Source organism: Castanea sativa, chromosome 8, assembly GCF_040712315.1.
Source record: "Castanea sativa cultivar Marrone di Chiusa Pesio chromosome 8, ASM4071231v1".
Classification (NCBI taxonomy): Eukaryota; Viridiplantae; Streptophyta; class Magnoliopsida; order Fagales; family Fagaceae; genus Castanea; species Castanea sativa.
In genome coordinates this window covers 24,429,646-24,451,033 of record NC_134020.1, presented here as the reverse complement: position 1 = coordinate 24,451,033, position 21,388 = coordinate 24,429,646, and the positions used below count along the sequence as shown (strand labels likewise).

Below are 21,388 nucleotides of genomic sequence, written 5' to 3'. Positions count from 1 at the left end.
GACACTGTACACCCAAGTCATGTTCGCAGTTTTGCACGTGCTCCTCAACACCTCACTGAACAATACACTGGCGAGTCATATCATCTTTATTCACGTGAATACTTGCCCTTACATATAGTCACATCCACATGAATACTTGCCCTTGCAAAACTCCTATATAAAGTCCCATTTACATCTACCCTTGCAAAAGATCTACACATACCGAATTCCCATTACATCTACCCTTTCGATACTTGATCTACACATATTGATCTGAAGTTGCATTTTTCAATGTCAATGCGCAATTGGATGCTACCTCGTTTTCCAGATAACTATAGGAGGGAGAGAGATTTCGACGAGAAGGAATACTATGCCAGAGTGCAGCGGGAGTGGGACTTTCGTGTGAACAAGTCCAACGCTCTACACGATGATCTCATGTGACTCGGAGCGCCTCTTGTCGACCGTATCTCGCTCACACTACCACGACAAAACATGCACCAATATGAGCATGCAGTGACTAAAAAAAAAGAAAAAAAGAGAACAATCTTATGATACTCTGTAGGTCCAAGTATCACATGCTACAATTGGCGGAAGAGCTGGCCACCACAACAAATAGGCAACTCACTCCGGCGGAATGTAACAATGTCCTCAACTACGAGGATTACCTGTCTAAATGAATGCCTATGTGGTGTGTGTGTGCGTGTGTGTTGTGCATATGCAATGTTAGTAGCGTTAGAGTTCAATATGCAATGCATGCATATTGGCATCTTCGTGTAAGTTATTTTAAGTAATCTGTGTTATGTTGTAGGTGCTTATTGAAAAACATCATGTGTGGGAATATTTAACTTTTATGTGTTATGTGGGAATAATCTAGATTATGAATAACATACATGCTCCTCACAATCAATAATAAGGTTTACATAGTACAAATGCAACAACAGTGACACACATACAACATAGTTAAGCAAATTAGTTCTCCAACAAAGTCTAATTACACCACGACACAATTACTCTTCATCTGACATCTCCACATCTGACTGATAAATGGGATCAACAAGAAGTGATTGCATGAATTGTGCATGCTTGTACCACCCTCCCTCCACCGACTTTCGAATCTCGACTTGGGTTCGATATCGATTAAGACGTATCTTTATTCGATTATTTTCTTCTCTTATGCGGTTCAATGCTTTTCGAAGTTCGTCGATCGTGTCTCTGGGCATCTGCGATGCGAGTCGCCGAGGCACTGCCAACTTATAACCAACCAGCTTATCATAAAACATTTGATGTTCACGAAATAACCAATCCCACTCCTGTCTCATGGTATTGTGAACGTAAGCACTATTTCGCAGATTCGGATTAATTGGATAGCTGAACTTATCTTCCAATACCCAGCAACGACCCATAGCAGTGAACACATCGTGAGGCCTATAGAGTTGTGGGTTGCCAGAACCAGACATTGACGCTGAATACAATAACATCATATGATCAAGTTAACAGTGTGCAGCAACTGTTGGTAAATAAGGTAATGCTGCATAAGATGGTACACGACACAGATATTCTTAAATTTGTGTACTATTATATGCTAAAAATGAAACACTAACACTCACATTTGACAATAAATATTAGACGTTGTTGTTAATGTCTACACATTGTGTGTAATATAAAATGTTGTTGTTAATGTCTGACCAATGATGACTATGTACATTCAACTTTTGCAAATCTAAAGATTAACTGTTCATTAGTTTTAGCAAATCTAAAGATTTTTATTTTTTGTCAATGAAATTTACACCAACAATGACCCAATGTACACACATAACACTCATCACCATTTCTATAGATTACTGTACATTTCTTGTAGCACCAAACAACTAATATGACTCTAATCTACTCACATAATACTCATCTACTCACATAGTACTCATTCAAGAGAATACCAAAGCACAAGTAGTAATACAGCCTATTAAATGAAAATTCTTCTCTACAACTACTTTTATGGTTGATAAACTTTTATAATATCTACAACTACTTTTACCTACACAATAAAATTCTCTATGTATTTCAAAAAAGAAAATGAGTTTCTCACCTGAGGTGATAGAGAGATAACACCAACTTTCGATAGAAAATTCTGACCTCTGTTGAGAAGCTGATCTCAAAATGATGAGGAGAATGTAATGTAATATTGCATGAGAAGCTGATGTGCGAGTAAATAGCTGAAAAACTCGATTATACCAAAGCCGAGTATAATTAGTAACTCGATTTTCATTCCATCGAGTTGTCATTCACGTGCAACTAGGTGATTTGAAATCCCGTCAGTAACTCAGTTTCCCCATTGCCGAGTTATAAACAGTAACGCGGGAATATCTTATTCCCAAAAACCACGCTGGATTGCCACCGTGGCAGGTAGTTGCCTAGAATTCGGCTTCAAAATAGTTGAGTTACTTTAATAACTCGATTACTAAGAGATCGAGTATCGAAATAAGGGCACGCCCCTATATAGTTTCGAAACAGAGGCATAATGCCAAATATTTTTCCCAATTAGAGCAAAAGGCTAGAATCTCCTTTAATTCACTGTCAATTTTCAAAATATGGTGACATGATGCTCTTTAAGATGGATCTCACTAGTTGAATTTATGGGGAGATCCATCATAAATGTGAGAAGAGATAACGCCACATTATCATACTCTTAAAATACCTCATAATTTTTGTGGTTAAAAATGTGTGGAAATGAGAGTGAGAGTATGGAACTTAATAAATATGGGTGTCAAGAATCTTTTTTTTTCTTGAAGTCTAAAATGGGGATTTTTTTTTTTAAGTCAATGAGGCAAAATGCCTAAGTAAATTTTTTTTTTTCTATTACGAGTTAAAATATTTAAGTAACTTTTCATCACATATAAGTACACAAGGGATTTTTGGTGGAGTAGGGGAGCAATTGCCCCTTCTCAGCTCTAGCTATAAGTAGTTTTTTTAGAGTAAAAATTAAAAAAGTGGAGAATGTGAGAAGTTACTATTATAACTATTTTTAGTTATAATTTAGTTTGTATTATGTTTTATATTTTAAAATAGTGGACGAACTTGAGGTAGTAGCATGCAGAAAAGCAATCTCCTTTGCTTTGGATCTCGGCCTAGAGAATGTGGTTTTTGAAAGCAATTCAGAAACAATCATAAATGCTCTTAACATAGACTCTATATGTCTAAGCTCCTTTGGCAATATTGTTGAGGATGCTAGAGCTTTAGCCTTGAATTTTACCTCCTTTTGGTATGTTAAATGGACTGGGAATGTTGTTGCTGATAAATTGGCAAAGTTAGCAAAGCATTCCCAATGCCCACAGATTTGGTATGATGACATCTCCTGTGATGCTCAACATCTTGTATTGGCTGATAGACGTTTTCGCTGATTTCGAAAAAAGAACTATCTTATTTCTCAACAAAAAAAAAAATGTCACCTAAAATTTATTGTATTTGAGAAGTGTTATTTTCCTTCTTTGACATTATAATATGAAGTTTTTATTTATTTATTTATTATTTTTAAAAAGATATTGTCATAAATGTGTGAGGATATTTTATACTACTTAAAAAAGTGAACATGTATCGAGGGACAGAGCTAAGACTTCAAACGAGGAGGGGAGGGGGGGGGGGGAAGGGCAAATAAAAATTTTCATGAAAAAACTCCCTGAACTCTAACAAGTAAAGCTCCAATGGTTCAAAGTTGATAAAAGAAACATATTGCTTGGCATGTCTTCTCCAACTCCCTGAACTCTGACGAGTCTGCGTGTAGCAGGTAACATATGTTAAGCAGCTCTTATCACATAGTACTTAGAATGATAAGACTCCCCATTGTTATTTTCCTAAAAATTAATATTCATCATGTGACAAATACTCAATATCTTCAACCATCTAACTGCTGAGAAAATAGCTATTTATTCAATCCCCAGCTATTACTATACAAATTTATAAACTTCATTATATTATTATACATAAATCTTATTTCTACTTTTAGCTAAAATCCAACTCAAACACATGATCTAATCTGAATGGCTATCTTTAATCTCCAAATATATAAAATGTTCATGATATCTCTGATACCTAGCTGCTGTCTGCCACAATCAGACCATCTTCTTATTAACCAAGATTATGTCACAACACAATGAGACCTTAACTAGATCTTTAAAGCTTCATTAATTTTCAACCAATCCTTCTATTGTTTACTATAAATGTGTTGTAATGAAACCTTGCACCAAAAACACAAACACCCAAAAACAGGAAACATTTCCAGCAGAACCCCATAGTGTATTAAGCACTTGACACCTAGCTGGGAGTGATATCATCAGCCATTTAATACTGAAATCCCAGCAACCAGCTGCTATACCCAAAATAGCAAGATATCCTTGAAAGGAATCTTTCCATTTTCAATAAAATCCATGAAATAAATGCTGAATGTCTTCTCTAGCAATCTAAAATCACCCAACTAACCTCATTTGCTTCTGTCCAAAGCAACAGCTATCTTATAACAGCTGTGACAGTTATCTCATGATAGCTGTCATGACTTTTACTGACAGTTGGGACAGCTTTTTCAAAACAAATATAACAGCTAACCCAGCAGCCTTAGCATTACTGATTTTCCACATTTGATTAAAACCAAAACCAACTAAAGTAACTATTTTTTTCTTGCTAAAACACTTTCCTTTTATGTTTATCTTTCCCTAGCAGCTATTGCCCAAAACAGCAAGAACACCTTAAACCTAAGCGTACCATTTTTGGCCAAATCTTAGGATAGATTTTCTGAAAATTCATTACTAATTGGGATAGATTTTGGATGAGATTATTTGCTAAAACCCCCTCCCTTAAACTCAGCTATAATTAAGAACCCCCCGTCAACACCTCAAAGGGAACTAAGGGAGAAGAACAACTCTTTCACAAACCTCTCTATTCTTTTTCCCTTTAATAATCTTTTTAAGCTCTTAATGAAATTCAGAGCTTTTGAGTTTTTTAGTTTCTAAATCAAGAACTAAACTCTTCAACCCTTAGCTCATAAATGTCATTCATAAGCCTTCATACACCCTCCCAGCAGAAAAGCCTAGCAATAAATCTTAGCAACACTACTAAACACACTACTGCACTATTACCCCCCTTATACTTATTCTCTCACTCTCCATATTCAGAAAATACACTTATCTTACTGCTCCTCCCTCCAAATACTTAAACACATCTTTATACTCTTCTCTTACAAAATCTTTCCTCTTGAAAAGCAATCTCTACAACCTCTCCAGCGGTTATAATCTCATATTTTTACTATCTGTAACCTACACATCTCTTATACCTCCATATATCATACATATTACAAATATTACATCCCACAAAACATCTATGTCTTTTATCATCTCTACACTTTTCAAGAGATATCAAACACTCATACTAAAAGCCCTTCTCATGGAAGGCATATAATTCTAATGCCAAAACTCTTCTCATAGAAGGCATAAATTTCTAATGCGCTCTTCCCCTAGAACGCACCAAGATCTCATATCAAAACCCTTCTCATGGAAGGCACAAATTTATCTTACATAAATCCCTTCTCTTAAAAGGCACAAATACTCCATACAAAAGCCCTTCTCATGGAAGGCAACACTATTCATAACTTCACAACAACTAAAAGAGTATTGTCAAGGGGAAAACTCATTTAAGTGCATGATAAGAAGGGCAAGTTTAACCAGCCCTTACACACAGCTGGACACACACACACACACACACACACACACTCTCTCTCTCTCTCTCTCTCTCTCCAATTGTACCCATTTTCCCCCTCAATCTTGAAGTTATCATGGAAAATTGCCACCCTACTGCTGGGGTCACTCTACTGGGATATAATCAACTCACGGAAGCTGTACAACTAGAGCTACAAAGCATACAAAGATAAGTGATTTTGCTTCCATATCTTTAAATATAAATCATTGAGTACATGATTACTTCACATTTAAATACATATTACTTTATTCTAAGTACTATTACAACTATTAATCAAAGCTATTATATCAAACACATATTACATATTTATTTAACCATTATCGTGATTCTTAGACTTTGGCTTTAATAACTTTGTAGGATTAAAAGTACGCCGATAGCCATTGGGCCACGTGGCCCAATGTTATGTTCCAAACGCAACTTCCCAAACGAACTCGGATCTAGCAAGGTCACCCCTCCAAAGGACCACACGTGGCCGAGCAACTGAAAAAGACCCCCGAACAACAGTTCATAGAAGCTTTTTATCAAACACATAATTGTATTACAAACCCACAAATGAAAATAGAAATAGAAAATAAAGACAAACCCAAAAGAAATCATTGAAAATACTATGAAACAAAACCCACAAACAAATCAAACGAATCCTAAACAAAACCCACACACAAATCAAAGAAAACTCAAACAAATCCACAAAAAAAAAAAATGAAACCCACAGAAAACCTTAGAGCCTTTATGATTCAGATTTAGTAGAAAGAGAGAAATAGAGAGGATAAAGAGGAAGAAAATAGTTGAGAGAGATAAACCTTGCTGTGAGAAAGAGAGAAAGAAGAAAAGCTTGGGCGAGGAAGAGAGAGTGTGGCAGAGTTTTTGGAGCTGATGAAGAATTGAGAAGAGAGCGCGAGTGTGAGGGCAAGGGATTTCAAAATTCTTGAATTTGTGAGAGGGGTTGAAATCCAAAGATTTGGATCCCTGAAATCCAAGATGGATTTGGGTCAAATCTAAATCTATTTATTTTAACTTACCCAAAAAAGAATTTGGATTTGGATTTGGCTTCCTCAAATCCAAATCAATGTCATCTAAACACACTAGAATGGAATTTCACTTTGAACTTTAAAAATATGACTCATTTGAAGTGGTCCATAATACCAAATGAGAGCCTTTGATTCCCACGTAAAAAGTAACAATTAAAAAAAATTAAAAAAAACCTTACTGTGCATGTAACAAACTCTTTGATAACACTGAACCAAAATAAAAAGATATATTGACTAGTGGCAGAATCAACTTTGGTAAAAGGTCTTACCTTTTCTCCATTACTCCCATCCAATTATAAAATACACGGATTTTAATCCTTAATAAACCAAAACACCGTAGACATATCACAAATGGGCCAATTTGGAGGCGGCCATTTGAACAACATGCTAGTATATAATACACATATTTTATCACAACTTACTTTAATGTTAACTGACAAATAGATTACATTATTTAAGCATAAGACCACCACTTGGAGTACTCTAATTTTATAAAGTCATAATTATATCTGTTACTATTTTAATGTAGTCAACTATAAATTTGTGAATGATTATATATCACTTTCATATAAACTCATTATATTTTTCTTACCCTTAACAATCGGTCAAATTAAAATTCAGCCCAAAAAAAATTGTGGTTTTAGGTTGCTGTGAAATGGTGAAAGAATTAAAAATATATATTATAAGTGTGCACTGGCAATAATGAGAAACAAGAAATGCCAAGTTTCATAGAAAAAAAAAAAAGTGAACTCCAAAAGGTAGTGTACAGTGCAAAGCGAAATGGGGATGTTGACAATCATATATAAAATATCTTCCACTCAAGGTTTTTTTTACATATCAGTAGAGCAATGTTTTGTAGTGTCCATAATATTTTTTTGGGGGTCCTCCCTCTTTGCATGGAGATGGAGGAAAGGAATATACTTCTATCTTGTATATTATCTTGTAGTCGGCTATTGTGAATATATATAATTTCCACATCAAGTCAAAGTTGAACCGCTTCTCTTCCACTGAAGTGGGGAAAACCAAATGCATGAGACTACAAGACATGTTAGTCTGATATATGTATTTAAGTTTGTTTGAGAATAAAGTCTAGAAATATTTTTTACTTTAGGCTTTCAATTAATTATTCAACGAGTTGGAAACCATCTTTGCCCTTTTCCTCCAATCCAGCCGGCTATCAATCTAACCCAACTATTCATCTACCCCTTTTCTGCTTTAAATACTTGTTAATGAGTAGGGATTTTTTTTTTTCTTTTTCTTTTTTGGGTGACAATGAGTGGGCTATTTTTAATTTTAATAAATAATAATTCCTCTTGCATCTTGTCTCTTGCCTCTATTTTTAATTTGTAAGCAACTCTTTCCATATTTTTCAATGAAAACATTAATGTGTGTCCGTGTGGCCCTGTAAGTGTAGTGTGTAGACACATCTGGAAAATATCCAAACAGAAATTGATGGAAGATAATTAAGAAAAAAAAAAAAAAAACCATATAATATATAAGGTATAGACCTCGTATATACTATACATGGCAGATCAAAGAATCGCACCAAATGTATTGTTCTCTATACATGTGTCAAGTATTATTTACGCGCTACACAAGCCACAAGCCTCAAAAACTTAAAAGGCCGGCAAGAACAACCGGCCAAAAAAAAAAGAAATCTCAATGTACACGTCTGCCACGCGAATGTGACGATGACGAAACACTCCCTGTACTCCCATTCCCATAGAACAAATCCGATAAGTAATTCCCCAAATCATCAGGGGCAAATTTGACAAAGGAACCCGAGCCGCCCCGATTCTTCTCATAGAAATTCCTGTACGCCCCACCAAGCTTCCTCTCCACCGAAACTTTAATCTCGTCTCTCAGTTTCGGGTCGGGCACGACCCACGAACTCTGTTTCTTATAAGCCTCTTCAAACGCCGCCCCGAATTTCTTATAACAGTCCCTGGCTTGGTCCGGCGAAATCTCAGCCGTTGGATCTGCCGGCAACGAAGCTATCACTTTGCTCCATCCCATTCTCTCGTAATTCGAAGCGTACTGTTTCACCTTCAACTCATGCTTATTCACCCAATCATCACCAAGAAAAATCTTCAAATTCGAACTGCGGACCTTAGCGACGACGTATTGGAGATTATTGGCTAAGAACAAGTACGAGAGTGCCACGTCCTTGTATAGCTCGGCTTTGCCGTCGAGTTTGCAGAGTAAAACCAAGACTAGCCACGCAAATCGTACGGAAACTGGGCAATCATCGAGCTCGCTTGGGCTACCGAAATATGATTCCGGTAACGGCGTTTGTAGATTTAACGGCCAGTCGGCGACTATATCGGCGAGTGCGCCACTGTAATCGGCGAGCAAAGAGATATAGTTCATCACGTAACGTGTTAATGGGTGGACCCCACCGCCTGGGACTGTAGCTTTTGACGGGTCTTTTTGAATGGCGGTTTCGAAATCCATTAACATTGTACGCACCGCGTCGCCGAGTTTGATCAAGGAGTTAATGGCCTGTGATCGGACGGTGGAGGTTGATTCGTACGAGAAGATGGATTGGATTTCAGGCAAGAGATCTGATATTGCTTCGTATAGGTCCAGTGTGCGAAACATTTTCTCGGGGGTTTTCTTGCACTTTGCCACGGTTTCCGGGAATTCAAACAGGCTTAGTGCAGCCTCTTTGGAAATTTCAGAGAAGCAAGACTCCCTGATAGAATCCGCGGCTGCGAACACGTGGTCACAGAGAATTCTCTCGCCGTAAAAGAGTGTTTTCACGGCGACCTTCACTGCGTTCAGCCAGGTTTTGATTTTCAACTCCACCATTTCCCAATCCATCTTTTGCAACTGTGAGAGGCTAATCTGCCTCTCAACACCGAGGTGATACAGCGACTCATCGACAATCGATTTCCGAATTATCTTGTAAATCTTGACGCACTCTTTTCCATAACCAGACGATATCATACAATCAGCAATGGCTTTCAAATCCGCCATCGCGATCATCGAAACTCGGTCCATATCGGAGAGCGAGTCATCCAACTCAGTCCCGAATCGGAACTCGTCCTCCTCCGACTCATCGCTTTCCTCGAAATCCGAAGTGCTCGACCTCGCCGCCGAAGATATCGACGAGCGAACCGAAACCGATTCAGGGTCCAAGTTAGCCCTATTCACAGACAAAATCTGATAGAACTCCTTCTCCAACCTCTTCATGGCAAGTTGCATCAAATTCTGAGCCGCGACAATCTTTTCAGAGCTCGAGTTCTGGGTAACCAAGTGTTGCATGGCGGCCTGTAAGTCTCTAACAGAGTTCAAATACCGTTTAGCCTCGTGAGGATCGGCGTGGAAAAGCGAGGTGACGTTTGCAAAAGAAGAGACATTATTAACGCCCCATTTGGTAATGAGAGACTCAGCAATCTCAATGTTCTCGTCCATTAGAGACTCAGAGAAAGTACGGCTAGGTGAAGCTGGTGGAACCATCGCTGTTCTAGAAGGTGAAGGTGAAGTAGATTTGAAAAACACGTTCCTCATTCCTTTACTTGGCATTAACAAATACCACAAAGCTTTTTGTTTTTCTTTCTTTCTTTCAAAGCTTTTTTTCTTTCTTTGTTTTTGTTGCAGAATGAGAAAGAGAGAGAGAGAGAGCTAATGTGAAGAAGTTGAAATTGTTTGTTTTGGTTTTTGATGGAGAATCGGGGTGAGTGGTGGGGGTATTTATAGATAGAGACGTGGAGTGTTGGGAACAAAGCGTGGGACGGGAGGTGGGAAGTGGGGCTGGTGGAAACTGCGTGAAACGAAGATGTTGACGCTGTCCCGTCAGTTATAGTGTGTATGGTTTGACTATTACACTTTACGCGGTTGTTGCCTTGTTTTGGCTGTTTGTTTTCGCGAGTTGCCTTTTTTGCATGGAGTTATTACTAGTGTTTGACAAAATGAGTGAGATGTAATCAACCATCAATGTTTTGTGATGTAATTACGACGGTTTAGGTCAAAAGGGAAGAAGATGGTTGGAAACTTGGAAGGAAGTGGGTGGATTTTGTTGTTCAATTTTTCATATTAGGAATTAGTAACATCTTCCTTCACTTATTTCTTTTCTTTTCTTTCTTTAAAAAAAAAAATTATTTTCTTTTCTTTTCTTCTTTTCTACCCTTAAAAAGTTGTAAACATTAACAAGTGGGATTAAGTATTTGACTTAAATCTAAAACCCTTTAAAGAGTTGAAAACTGAATGAGAGAGATTGAGTATTTGACCTATCTTTAAAACCACCATTAACTTCAAGCTTAATTTTGTGGTTTTCTAAAATTTGAGTATTTGACCTAAAATTTCCCCCTAGGTAAATAGGGGGTGGTGCAAGAAACAATCGAACTCTAAGTTCCATACAATACAAGACTCAAGAGAGGTTGAAACTTTCTTCTTTTCTTTTTTTTTTTTTATGAAAATAGTTTAATGCATCCTCAAACCCTAAGTTTATAATTTACTTATAAATTCAAATAAGTTGCTTAAGTTTATACAACTTTTTTCTAACAATCATTTTTACTTATTAAAAATTGAAAAAAAAAATTCATTAATCATGATTGTCAATTATATTTCAATAACAACAACTCCTAATAAAATATGAAGTTATATATATATTATCTCAATTCTATTAGTCAAAGAAAGCATGTTGTCCTTTGCAAATATGATCATGAATGTACTAAGCTTGAAGTTGTCAAGTTTGGTTCATTAAGCACTGAAAATATAAATTTAGAGTTTAGAGTTTAGAGTTTAGATTTTATAACTGTTAATCTATTTTTATATTTTAAAATAATCTTTGAGCTTTGTGTTAATTTCTTAATATGAGATGTGATATGAGTTTGATAATTCATATTTGGATTATGTTTAATTTATAAACTAATCAACACAAAGAATAAAAAAAAAATAGTTCCTCAATACCAATTTTTTCCTAGTGATAGTATAATTTAAAAAAACAAAAATCAACACACTCACAAATTTAAAACAATAACCAAAACCCAAATTCAAAACATACACAAAAGGGCTCAAATTTTGAGAATATATAAAATAAAATAAAAAACTTACACAAGAGAACCAAGAACTTAAATGAGTGTCCATTATTGTGTTTCTTATCATGCACACAAATTCAGAAGCAAAGAATAATAAGTAAGATGAATTTATTAGATTAAAATATAAATGTAAATTGCATCTTGGAAAAAAATACAACAACATGAGGTTTAATGTGTGCGATTTAATTATAGAGATGACTTTATTAGTAAAGAAAAATTATATTGAGAATTCATGGCTCTAAAGTGTCTAATTTTGTTTTGTTTTTCTTTTTTCATTTTATTTTATTTTTTCAAATCTAAAATAAAAACATATATGGTTTTCCAAATCTGTGTAATGAAGAAACATGATTGGTAATCCAAACCAAGAAATGTCATTCTTCTTTACCTTCACCACCATTTTCTTCTATCGCCACCTCTTCCTCAACCCCACTTTATACTCAAACCTTAGTCCTCAACCCCCTCACTGCCTCACAAACTAGACCAAGGAGTTGGTGACCAACACTTTGAATTCCTCATACTCATAAGCCTGCGTCCCTCCCTCCTTCCCTCTTCTTTTGAATTTTGCAATTGGAATTTGATCAATTTGATGGTTTTTTTTATGTGTGTGGAAGTTTTGACCAATGAACATATTTAAGATTAGTATGTTGTTGTATGTGTTTTTCTTATAATGAAGTTTTGGTCATTGGAATAAGCTTGTTGTTCTAGTTGTCAGTTAACAAATGTAAGATTCTATTATTTCTCCTATGGAGGAATTACCTATGAGTTTTTTAAGGATACTACCAAGGCTATAGGATCTATGTGAAAATTATCTCTTAATTTGAGAAAATATATCATAACAAATAATATAAAATTAATTTACTAATTATATAGTTGTTCTTAAAATGTTGATAATAGTCTTTTAGTTGGAGTAGAAGTCAAAAAGTTGGTTTTTTTTTTTTTTTTGGGAGAAAGGAAACGTGGGCTGTTGTTTGAGATTTAAGTTTAGAATATTTTACAATAAAATTTAAATTTATTGAAATATTTAAGTTTAAAATTAATTGATAATAGACTTTTGGTTTGAATAGATTTTAAAAATTTTAAAGTCTAAATGTATAAAATTAATTTGCTAACTAGTTAAGTTCTTAAAACTTTGATAATAAACTTTTAGTTCGAGTAGAAATCAAAACATGAGTTTTTTTTATAAAAAAAAAAAAAAATTGAAAAAGAAAATGTGAGTTGTTGTTTGGGATTTAAGTTTAGAATTTTTTATAATAGACTTTTAGTTTAAATAGAATTTAAATTTGTTGAAATTTAAATGATAAATTTTTACCTAAATTAAACATTTGTTAAATATTATCCCTTGATTTGAGGAAATATATCCTAATAAATAATATGAAATTAATTTACTAATTAGTGAACGTAACCACTTGACAATGCAAACACAGTTTCTAAGTCCAAATTTTGTTATATAGTATAATATATGATGATATTTAAACTGCATCAAGTTGACGAGGCAAAGTTATACAAGTTTATTTAATTGAAATGACAAAAGTTAGGTACAGTACCTTATGTGCTATTCTTTAAATTCTAATCTTAAGATTCAATCATGTGGCTACTTAATTAAAAAATACATTTCCATCCCATGAGAAAAAATTCACATGGAAAAATCTTAAGAGGGGAATCTAAGGTTATGTTTGGTAACAATTTTTAGTTTCTATTTTCAAAAACTTGTATTTGGGATTATAAAGAAAAAAAAAATTTCTTGTATTTTTTAAATTAAAAACATGTTTGGTTAGTTGAAATTAAAAAAAAAAAAGTATTTTGAAGAAAAAAAATAGAAAATACTAAAACTAGAAAAAAAAAGAAAATACTAGAATTTGAACTCTAATGCTAACTCATTAAATGAAACAGATTCATTAAATCAAATACGTGTTATTATTGACTTTTAAAAACTAGAAACTGAAAACAACATTTTGCATGTTTTCAGTTTCCTTTACAAATTGAGTTTTGAGAGCAGTTTTTGTTTTCTGTTCATTTTGGGTTACCAAACAAGTTTTTTAGTCTTAAAAATAGAATTTTTTTTTGGAAATAAAAAATAAGAGGAAAAAAACAATTACCAAACATACCATAAGAAATAGTACCTAAATACTGTACATAAATTTTGACCTAATTGAAAAATACAATAGATAAATGGAAGGGAGATAAAGCGTAAACTTTTATACTCTAATTCATGACATAAGCATTTCTCAAAAAACAAAAATAAATAATTCATGAAATAAGCAAATGAGATAATTAAGGTTGGAATAGGTATCACTATCTTGCTAGTGAGATTAAAATAGGCCAGAAGTTCATGTATTGTTGAACAAAATCCTTGATTATTGGCTGTATCTAAAAGAAACAACATGCCATTATAAACTTGATTAAAACATGTCAAAGTATTGTTCAATCTTAATCCGTTAGATTTTTAAACATTGCTTCGGATATAATTATAACTTAAGATATCATATCAGTGCTTCTTGACTTGGCAAGATTTGGACACAGACCTAATCTTTACTTTTTTGAGTCACAGACCTAATCTTTTCATTCTATAACATACCGACTTGTAAATTTTTTTTTTTGGTCACAGACTTGTAATTTTAAATTTTAATTACACACATATGCACTTGTTTTCTCCTTTTTGTTTCGAGAAATACTATGTTTACAATATTTTCACAATAAGTCTTAAGTAATAAGTTGTTATTAGTTGTTATGGGTAGACAAATAAGTAATTTAAGTTATGAATTCAAATTTGAATCAATAATAACTTATTACATGTGATTTGTTGTGAAAAATATTGTTAACATATCACTTCTCTTTTATTTCTCATACTAATGTTAAAGTTTTGAATGCAAGTAGTAATAAAAAAAAACTCATAAAATGAAAATTCTCATTTTATGAGTTTTTTTATTACTTCCATGAACCCCCCTTTGTTTTCCTTAGCATGACTTCTTATTATTCTATATAAAATTTCTTGAACTGAATAGTCATCGAAAACAATTTTATAAGTTCTCATTAATTTGTATTAGTCATACTATGAAAAGTTGAATTATATTGATAGAATACTTGGTCATATACCTCTATCGAGCTAGCTTGATTAATTTCAGACGTAAGCTTATAGGAGTATACTTCTTTTTGTGCCGAATATATACACGAGAATACGACCTTTAAGGGGAGAAAGTCTAAGCAAAGATGATTCATTTGGCAATGACTAACTCACACTAACGGTATATACATACCTTCGTTCTTATACTCCTTAATGCCTACGATACTATAAAGTCTCACCTCAAATGACAAATTCTATTCAAATTTGTTACAACATTAATTATATCAATGTGTTTTTTTTAGACTTTTTTAGTTTTTATTCGATAAACAAATACTACTATTATTTAATAATAGACTATAATAATTTTTCCTTTTAAGAATCATAATAGCACATTAATAAAATACTTAAGTATTTAAAATTAAGTTGTTGACCGATTCTAAATGGAATTTCTTATGTGGACTGGCACCAATGGCCCTTGGTTGAAAAGAAAGAAAGAAATTGTTGTAATTTAATGTATAAGCCTGTCAGGCTCTACCTATATAGGTAGAGCATCTTTTTGATTTTATGAGAAGAAAGACAGGCTCTACCTATCCAGTATCATTTAATTCTTGCGGGGACAGAAAAAACTAGAACCGGACCAAGTCGCCGTGAAAGAGAGGATAAATTTATTAATTCCTGTTTGACTATTAAAAATTTCTAAATAGCTGTAAATGAAGAGGTAGAATTAATTTGGTGTCTAGGAGTAATTGTTTTTAACGAATATATATATATATATATATATATATATATATATATATATATATATATATATATGTGTGTGTGTGTGCGCGCGCGCCCGCGCATGTATGTTAACGATTACCCTTAAAGTAATGATTACCAATTTATTTTAAAAAAGCTTTAACATCACTTTTATCGAAAATGAAAAAAACTGTCAAAATATTAATTACTTTTTTTTTTCCATAAAAACTTTTTTTAAATAGATTGTTAACCATTACCTAAGGGCACCCGTTAGCATTTTTCAAGTTAAATTTGATATAATTTTAAGTAATATCATACCACTCAATAACTTATTATTAACTTCATATTTTGAAAATCTCACTATTGGATTACATACTCTATATGTTTAACAAACATACCAATTTTCATGTCAATCGAATATTATTTATTATTCTATATATAAACTTATATTTTATGTAATATCACCCAACGTACCTAATAACTTATTATTAAATTCGTATTTTGAAAATCTCACAGTTAGATTACATGTTATATATGTTCTTAATTAACATACTCACTAATTTTCATGTTAATAAGATATTTTTTACTATTTGGTACGTAAACTTATATTTTATGTATTATTTTAAGTTACAAAAACTTGAATTTAAACAATTCATCGATGACATGACTATTGATCTTTGATCATCTTAAAGTTTTGCAATCACGAAAAATACGTGAAGATAATGTGATCAATGATAAATTTGTTCAAATTTGCATCTAATTAAAAAATATTGAATGGTGTGATATTGTTTAAAGTTATACTAAGTATAACTTGAACTCAACTTCTCTCTCTCTCTCTCTCTCTCTCTCTCTATATATATATATATATATATATATATATATATATATATATTCTTTTTCTCCCATTTTCTAATTAAAAAATATAGAGAGCAAAAATGAAGTGAGAGAAAAAAGAAAAAGAAAATAAAAGAACATAAGCTTGTTTAAAAACTATTTTAAGATAATAAAAGGAAAACTAACAAAATAATCAAACCAATACTTTTCTTTCTTCGACAATATAGTATAGATATACTTGTTTTAGTTTAGTGGACTTCTTTTCCTACAGAAGAAAAGGCATATATAGGTTTACGTTTTCCAGTCAAAGATACTTTGTTTTTATTTTTTTGGGTCAATAAAATACACACTTTTTTTTTTTTTTGGTGTCGCACAGGTCATAATTCATACGTTGTGTTGCCCGTCGTTAGGTTTCTTCCAAGCCAAGAATGCGTAGCTTTGTAAACATCAATATATATAATATGCAATACAGTTTTTTTTAATATAGAATAACTAATGTTGCACCGAAATAAACTTTGTGTGCAGATTCTTCCAACTCAAACCACATGATCGAAAAGGATAATTAGAAGGTTCAACTTGTCATTTTGTGGTTTGAATTTACTGGATTAACCAAGTCAAGTACTCTATAGTAGTAGCATTCTAGTTTGGGTAGACCAATAGAATGTATTTTTAAAAAGCATATGAAAGACAACAAAATAATAATAATAATAATAATAATAATAATAATAATAATAATAATTGTAAGTGCACAGTTGCACCTGGACCCAAAAACACACGTGGGCTCAGGCCAATTAGCCTTAAACAATAAAATTTGTAGAGTGTGGGTTCGCAATCTAGTTTAGTGGTGTTTGAGACTTGATGAACAGGCTAGAATGTTACAGTATTTGCAAACAATGGATAAATAGGACGAATAAACCTCCTTGAACGTAAGCCGATGACGATTTATTTATATTATTTCTCTTTTTTTCTTTTAAAGATTACAGTTCTTAGTCTTTTTCTAGTCACCTCTCCCTTTCTTTACTCTCTTCACTCTTTAAATACTTCTTCTTCTTCCCTCTTTATCCACGTGTAGCGCAAATTACCCTATTAGACACCTGTCCCATCCACCACCCTTTGGAAGTCTTAAAAATGATAGTAAGAAGGCTGACTTCTACTATTCAGGGGTCATTTCCCATTAATGCGGCCAGGGAGGTAGGTGCAGGGTCTTTAATGTGGAGGTAGCAGCCTTTTATTGGCGGTTAAGAATATGGAAAAAAGTAATTTAAGTTGTGGATCCAAATTACAACCTGATGATGTGAAGAAAATTAGTATGCTAGATGCTTCGGACTTAAAAGGACTACTTGTTGTCTTGGTGGTCTGAAAAAGAAAGAAAAACAATCAAATGTGACCGGGGTTGCCGGCCAAAAATCCTCCGATGACAAAGTTAGTTTTCTCTCTATAGTTTTGGAGTTCCAACATTTTAGGAAATGTAAAGCGTACCTTTGTTTGGTCTGAAGGGGCGTTTATATAGTGTCCTAAACACAGTTATCAAACTTGTAACATCTCCTGGATTTGAGGAGGTGTGAGGGTTCAGGGATCACCTCTTCAACTGTTTAGAAGTTACATTTTTCCTCACAAAACGATCACTGAAAGTTATGCGTGTGATACGGAATTGTTATTATTCACTTTGGAATTTTTCTCAAGTGTCAAGGGCTTATCCAAGGATCCTCGTCCAGGGAGCCTTCAGTTAGGTGGATCTTGCTCCCAATACAAGGTCGTTCCCTTCTGGACGATCCCCCAAGACGAGGCTGATGGTTCACTTTTGGACGACATGGCATGGTGTTATAGAACTGTCCACGCAAAGCCCCGTCTACGCACCTTATTGCATGGACGGGCTTATCCTGGACGAGGTTCTTGCAACCTTTGCCTACTTGGTTTTGTCTGGGACGACCTCCATGGACGAAACTCGAGATGTATTTTTTTATACCCTATCAGTTGCCCCCTTGTCCATAGGTTGTCCAGGGAGTACATTAATTGGCGTCATCTTTTGGATGCGTGTCATTATGTGAGCTATTGTGGGTGCCACGTGTCTTGATTTGATTGGTGACTGGTCATGTCAACTCGTTTTTTGAGGGATGTGTCATTTGTCACATTTTGGTTGGTCGCGTCGCTTCGGGTACTAGGGTTCATTGCCTATAAATAGTGGAATTCCTCCACTACCCTCCTCATTTCTAAAAATTTCTTCTTTGACCTCCCTCGTCCTAGCGCCTTGTCTAGAAGTTTCTTGCGTCCATAGTCTCTTCGTTTAGATCCAGGTATTTTCTCCATCCTCATCCTCAGGTTTTTAGCTTTCTTTAAAAAATGTCTGAGGTAACCCTTTCTTTGTCTAATAATAGTGTTGCCAAAGCCATAGACGAGTATCATGACGTTAGTAGTTTTAGTGGGTCTAGCGATAGTAGTAGTGATTGCAACAGCAATAGCGAAGGAAACACTACGGACGAGAATAGGTCTGGCGTCCCTGGAGTTCCTATAGAGGTACTTCAGGAAAGCCTTAGGACGAGGGCTGAGTCCAAGTCTAGGGCTGGTACTAGTACCCCCTCGTCTTCTACTCAAGATGAGGAAGAGGTAGTGTATAGTTGTGCTGTCGGGGTTGCTTCTAAGACAGACGAGAAAAAGTTAGATATTCTTAAGACTTGGTATCAAATTCCTGAGGACTTGAATCCTAGGGTACCTGTGCGTGGTGAGTGGTGTTGTCAACCCTGTTTTGGTGTTGTTATTTATGAGGCTTACCTCTTGGGGGGTTTGAGGTTGCCCCTTAATGCCTTCGCTAGGGAACTGCTTTCTAGGTTAAGTTTAGGCATATGTCAGTTTAACCCTAATGTATGAAGGCTAATTGTCGCCATGCAAGTTTTATGGAGGGAAGTGTTTGAGGGGGATCGTCCTCTTACCGTGGACGAGTTCCTCTTCTGCTACAAGCCCTCCGAGATTAACCAATCCCTTGGCTTTTATCAGTTCACAACCAGAGGGAGAGATTATAGGCTGATTAAGTCCTTAGTCACCTCAGATAGGAAATGGAAGACGGAGTTTTTCTTCGTCTCTGGCTTTTGGGCTGGACGCCCTATTGAAATTGACAGGGACCTATTTCCTCCCTACATAGGAGAGTTAGGGAACCTTCGTCCTGAAGGTACGTTTATGGCTAAACCTTTATTTTTTGTTATTTTTTATTGTAGTCGTCTAATCACTTTCCTCTCTTTTTTGTAGGTGCTAGACGGCCTCACTTGAGTAGGTTTTTCCTTGAACGAGTTCAGAAAGCTCGTTTTCATCCTGAAAGGGACTTCCACTCTTTAGTCACTTATTAGCGCCTTCCTACTTAGGGACTTGGTCCCGAGCCTTCCCCTCAAGCTGCCCCTACCTCGTCTCAACCTTCTCAACAGGTGCCCCAGAACCTTCTGAGGGACAAGGATCTCGCCTAGGAAAGGTTTGAGAAAGCAGTAACAGACGATGACGTGATGGCATGCTATGACATGTCTTTGAAGGATTTCGAACGTTTTGGCGTTCATGACCTCTTCAAGGTATGCCTTTTCCTCGTATGTGCCTCGTCTTGTCAATTACATATATACACATTATAACAAGATTTTAATTTGTGCAGGCAATGTCAAAGTTTATCGCCGCGTCTAGGCAAGCAACTGAACTAGACAAGACGAGGGTTCTGCTAGAGAGGACGATCCAAAAGGGGAAGGATGAGTCTAAGAAGTGGGCTGAAGTGGCTACCAGAGCTAAGGAGGATGCAAGGAAGCTGAAGAGCAACGTCAAGGGGCTGAAGACGGACGTCAAAGAAAAAGACGCTCATCTTGAGATTCTCTAAAATAAAAATGACGAATTAAGTGCCCTCCTTGCAAAGGCTAAGGAAGACGCAGTTGCAGAGTTTCAGGGGTCCAAACAATTCACTGATTTATTGGACTCCAACTACGCAGCTGGGTTTGAAGATTTCAGGATGGAAGCTATGGAGAAGTTCCCTAAAATTGACTTCAACCTTGTTAAGCTTAACCTTGGTGGAGCTGCTTCAAGTTCCCTCCTCTAGATGAGTTCAGAGGATGTGAATATTGAGGACGATGCCTCTACAAAGCCAGCTCAGGAGGATCCCAATGTTGATGCTCTTCCTGCTTGAAGACGAGATTTTTGATTAATTATTCAAAGTGTTTGTTTTTGTTTGTCTTTATTTTGGTCCACTGTTTTTAGGACCTTTTTAAAGATGTATTTGAATACAATTCTCTCGTCCAGAGTTTTCTGGACGAGTTTATTAACATTTGCCTTTTAAGGCTTACTTTGTAGGGGATTTTGGACGACAGTCGTCTACCCTTATTTTAGACTTTGATGAATGCATATTTTTATCCAGTATTGAGTTTTATTGTTTGGACGAGTTTATGCTCTGTTTCACCATTAGATATTATTGGCTTTTAAACAGTGAGCATTCTAAGTGTTGTATGGTCGTCCATGCATTTTTCTTATGGACGACCTACCTATGCATGGATGTCTTTGTTAGCCATTTTAATTTTTCTAAGTATGACTCGTCTCAGAAATGGCAACAATGATCATGCATCCTTTTCCTCGTCCATGGCTAGATAGTTGTCATTCGTCTTTCGTCCAGACGTTTGTGGTGTTTACCTCGTCCTAGAGCATCTGGGCGTCTTGGCCATATGCTCGTCCATGGACAAGTTTCACTGTACGCCCTTTTCTCGTCCGTTGACTTTCAGACGAGCATGCATTGGCTTATTTTCCTTTGCTTTATCCTCGTCTCGAGGAAAGATTATGAACGTTACATCCCTGCGTCCAGAGATTTTCATTCATCTTAGGCTTTTGCCCCCCTTGTGGGTATTATTATGGAAATTAGATTTATGCATTAAACACATTAGAAATCCAAACCATATTATTATATGAACATTGTCCATAAATATGGCACATGCTTATAAGCTAGCGCCTTATTAAAA

General features: G+C 35.0%; 1 protein-coding gene across 1 annotated transcript; it reads right to left on the bottom strand.

The window, feature by feature from the left end:
• Window positions 1-8,213: 8,213 nt before the first annotated feature.
• Window positions 8,214-10,386, bottom strand: LOC142606686 (exocyst complex component EXO70H1-like). The gene has a single exon (XM_075778022.1). It carries the CDS (start codon window positions 10,272-10,274, stop codon window positions 8,406-8,408), a length of 1,869 nt encoding a protein of 622 aa, XP_075634137.1. The 5' UTR covers window positions 10,275-10,386; the 3' UTR covers window positions 8,214-8,405.
• Between the last annotated feature and the right edge of the window lie 11,002 nt (window positions 10,387-21,388).

Bases quoted from the DNA above. Each gene is read 5' to 3' on its own strand.
- LOC142606686 (XM_075778022.1), bottom strand. From the start codon at position 10,274: ATGCCAAGTAAAGGAATGAGGAACGTGTTTTTCAAATCTACTTCACCT.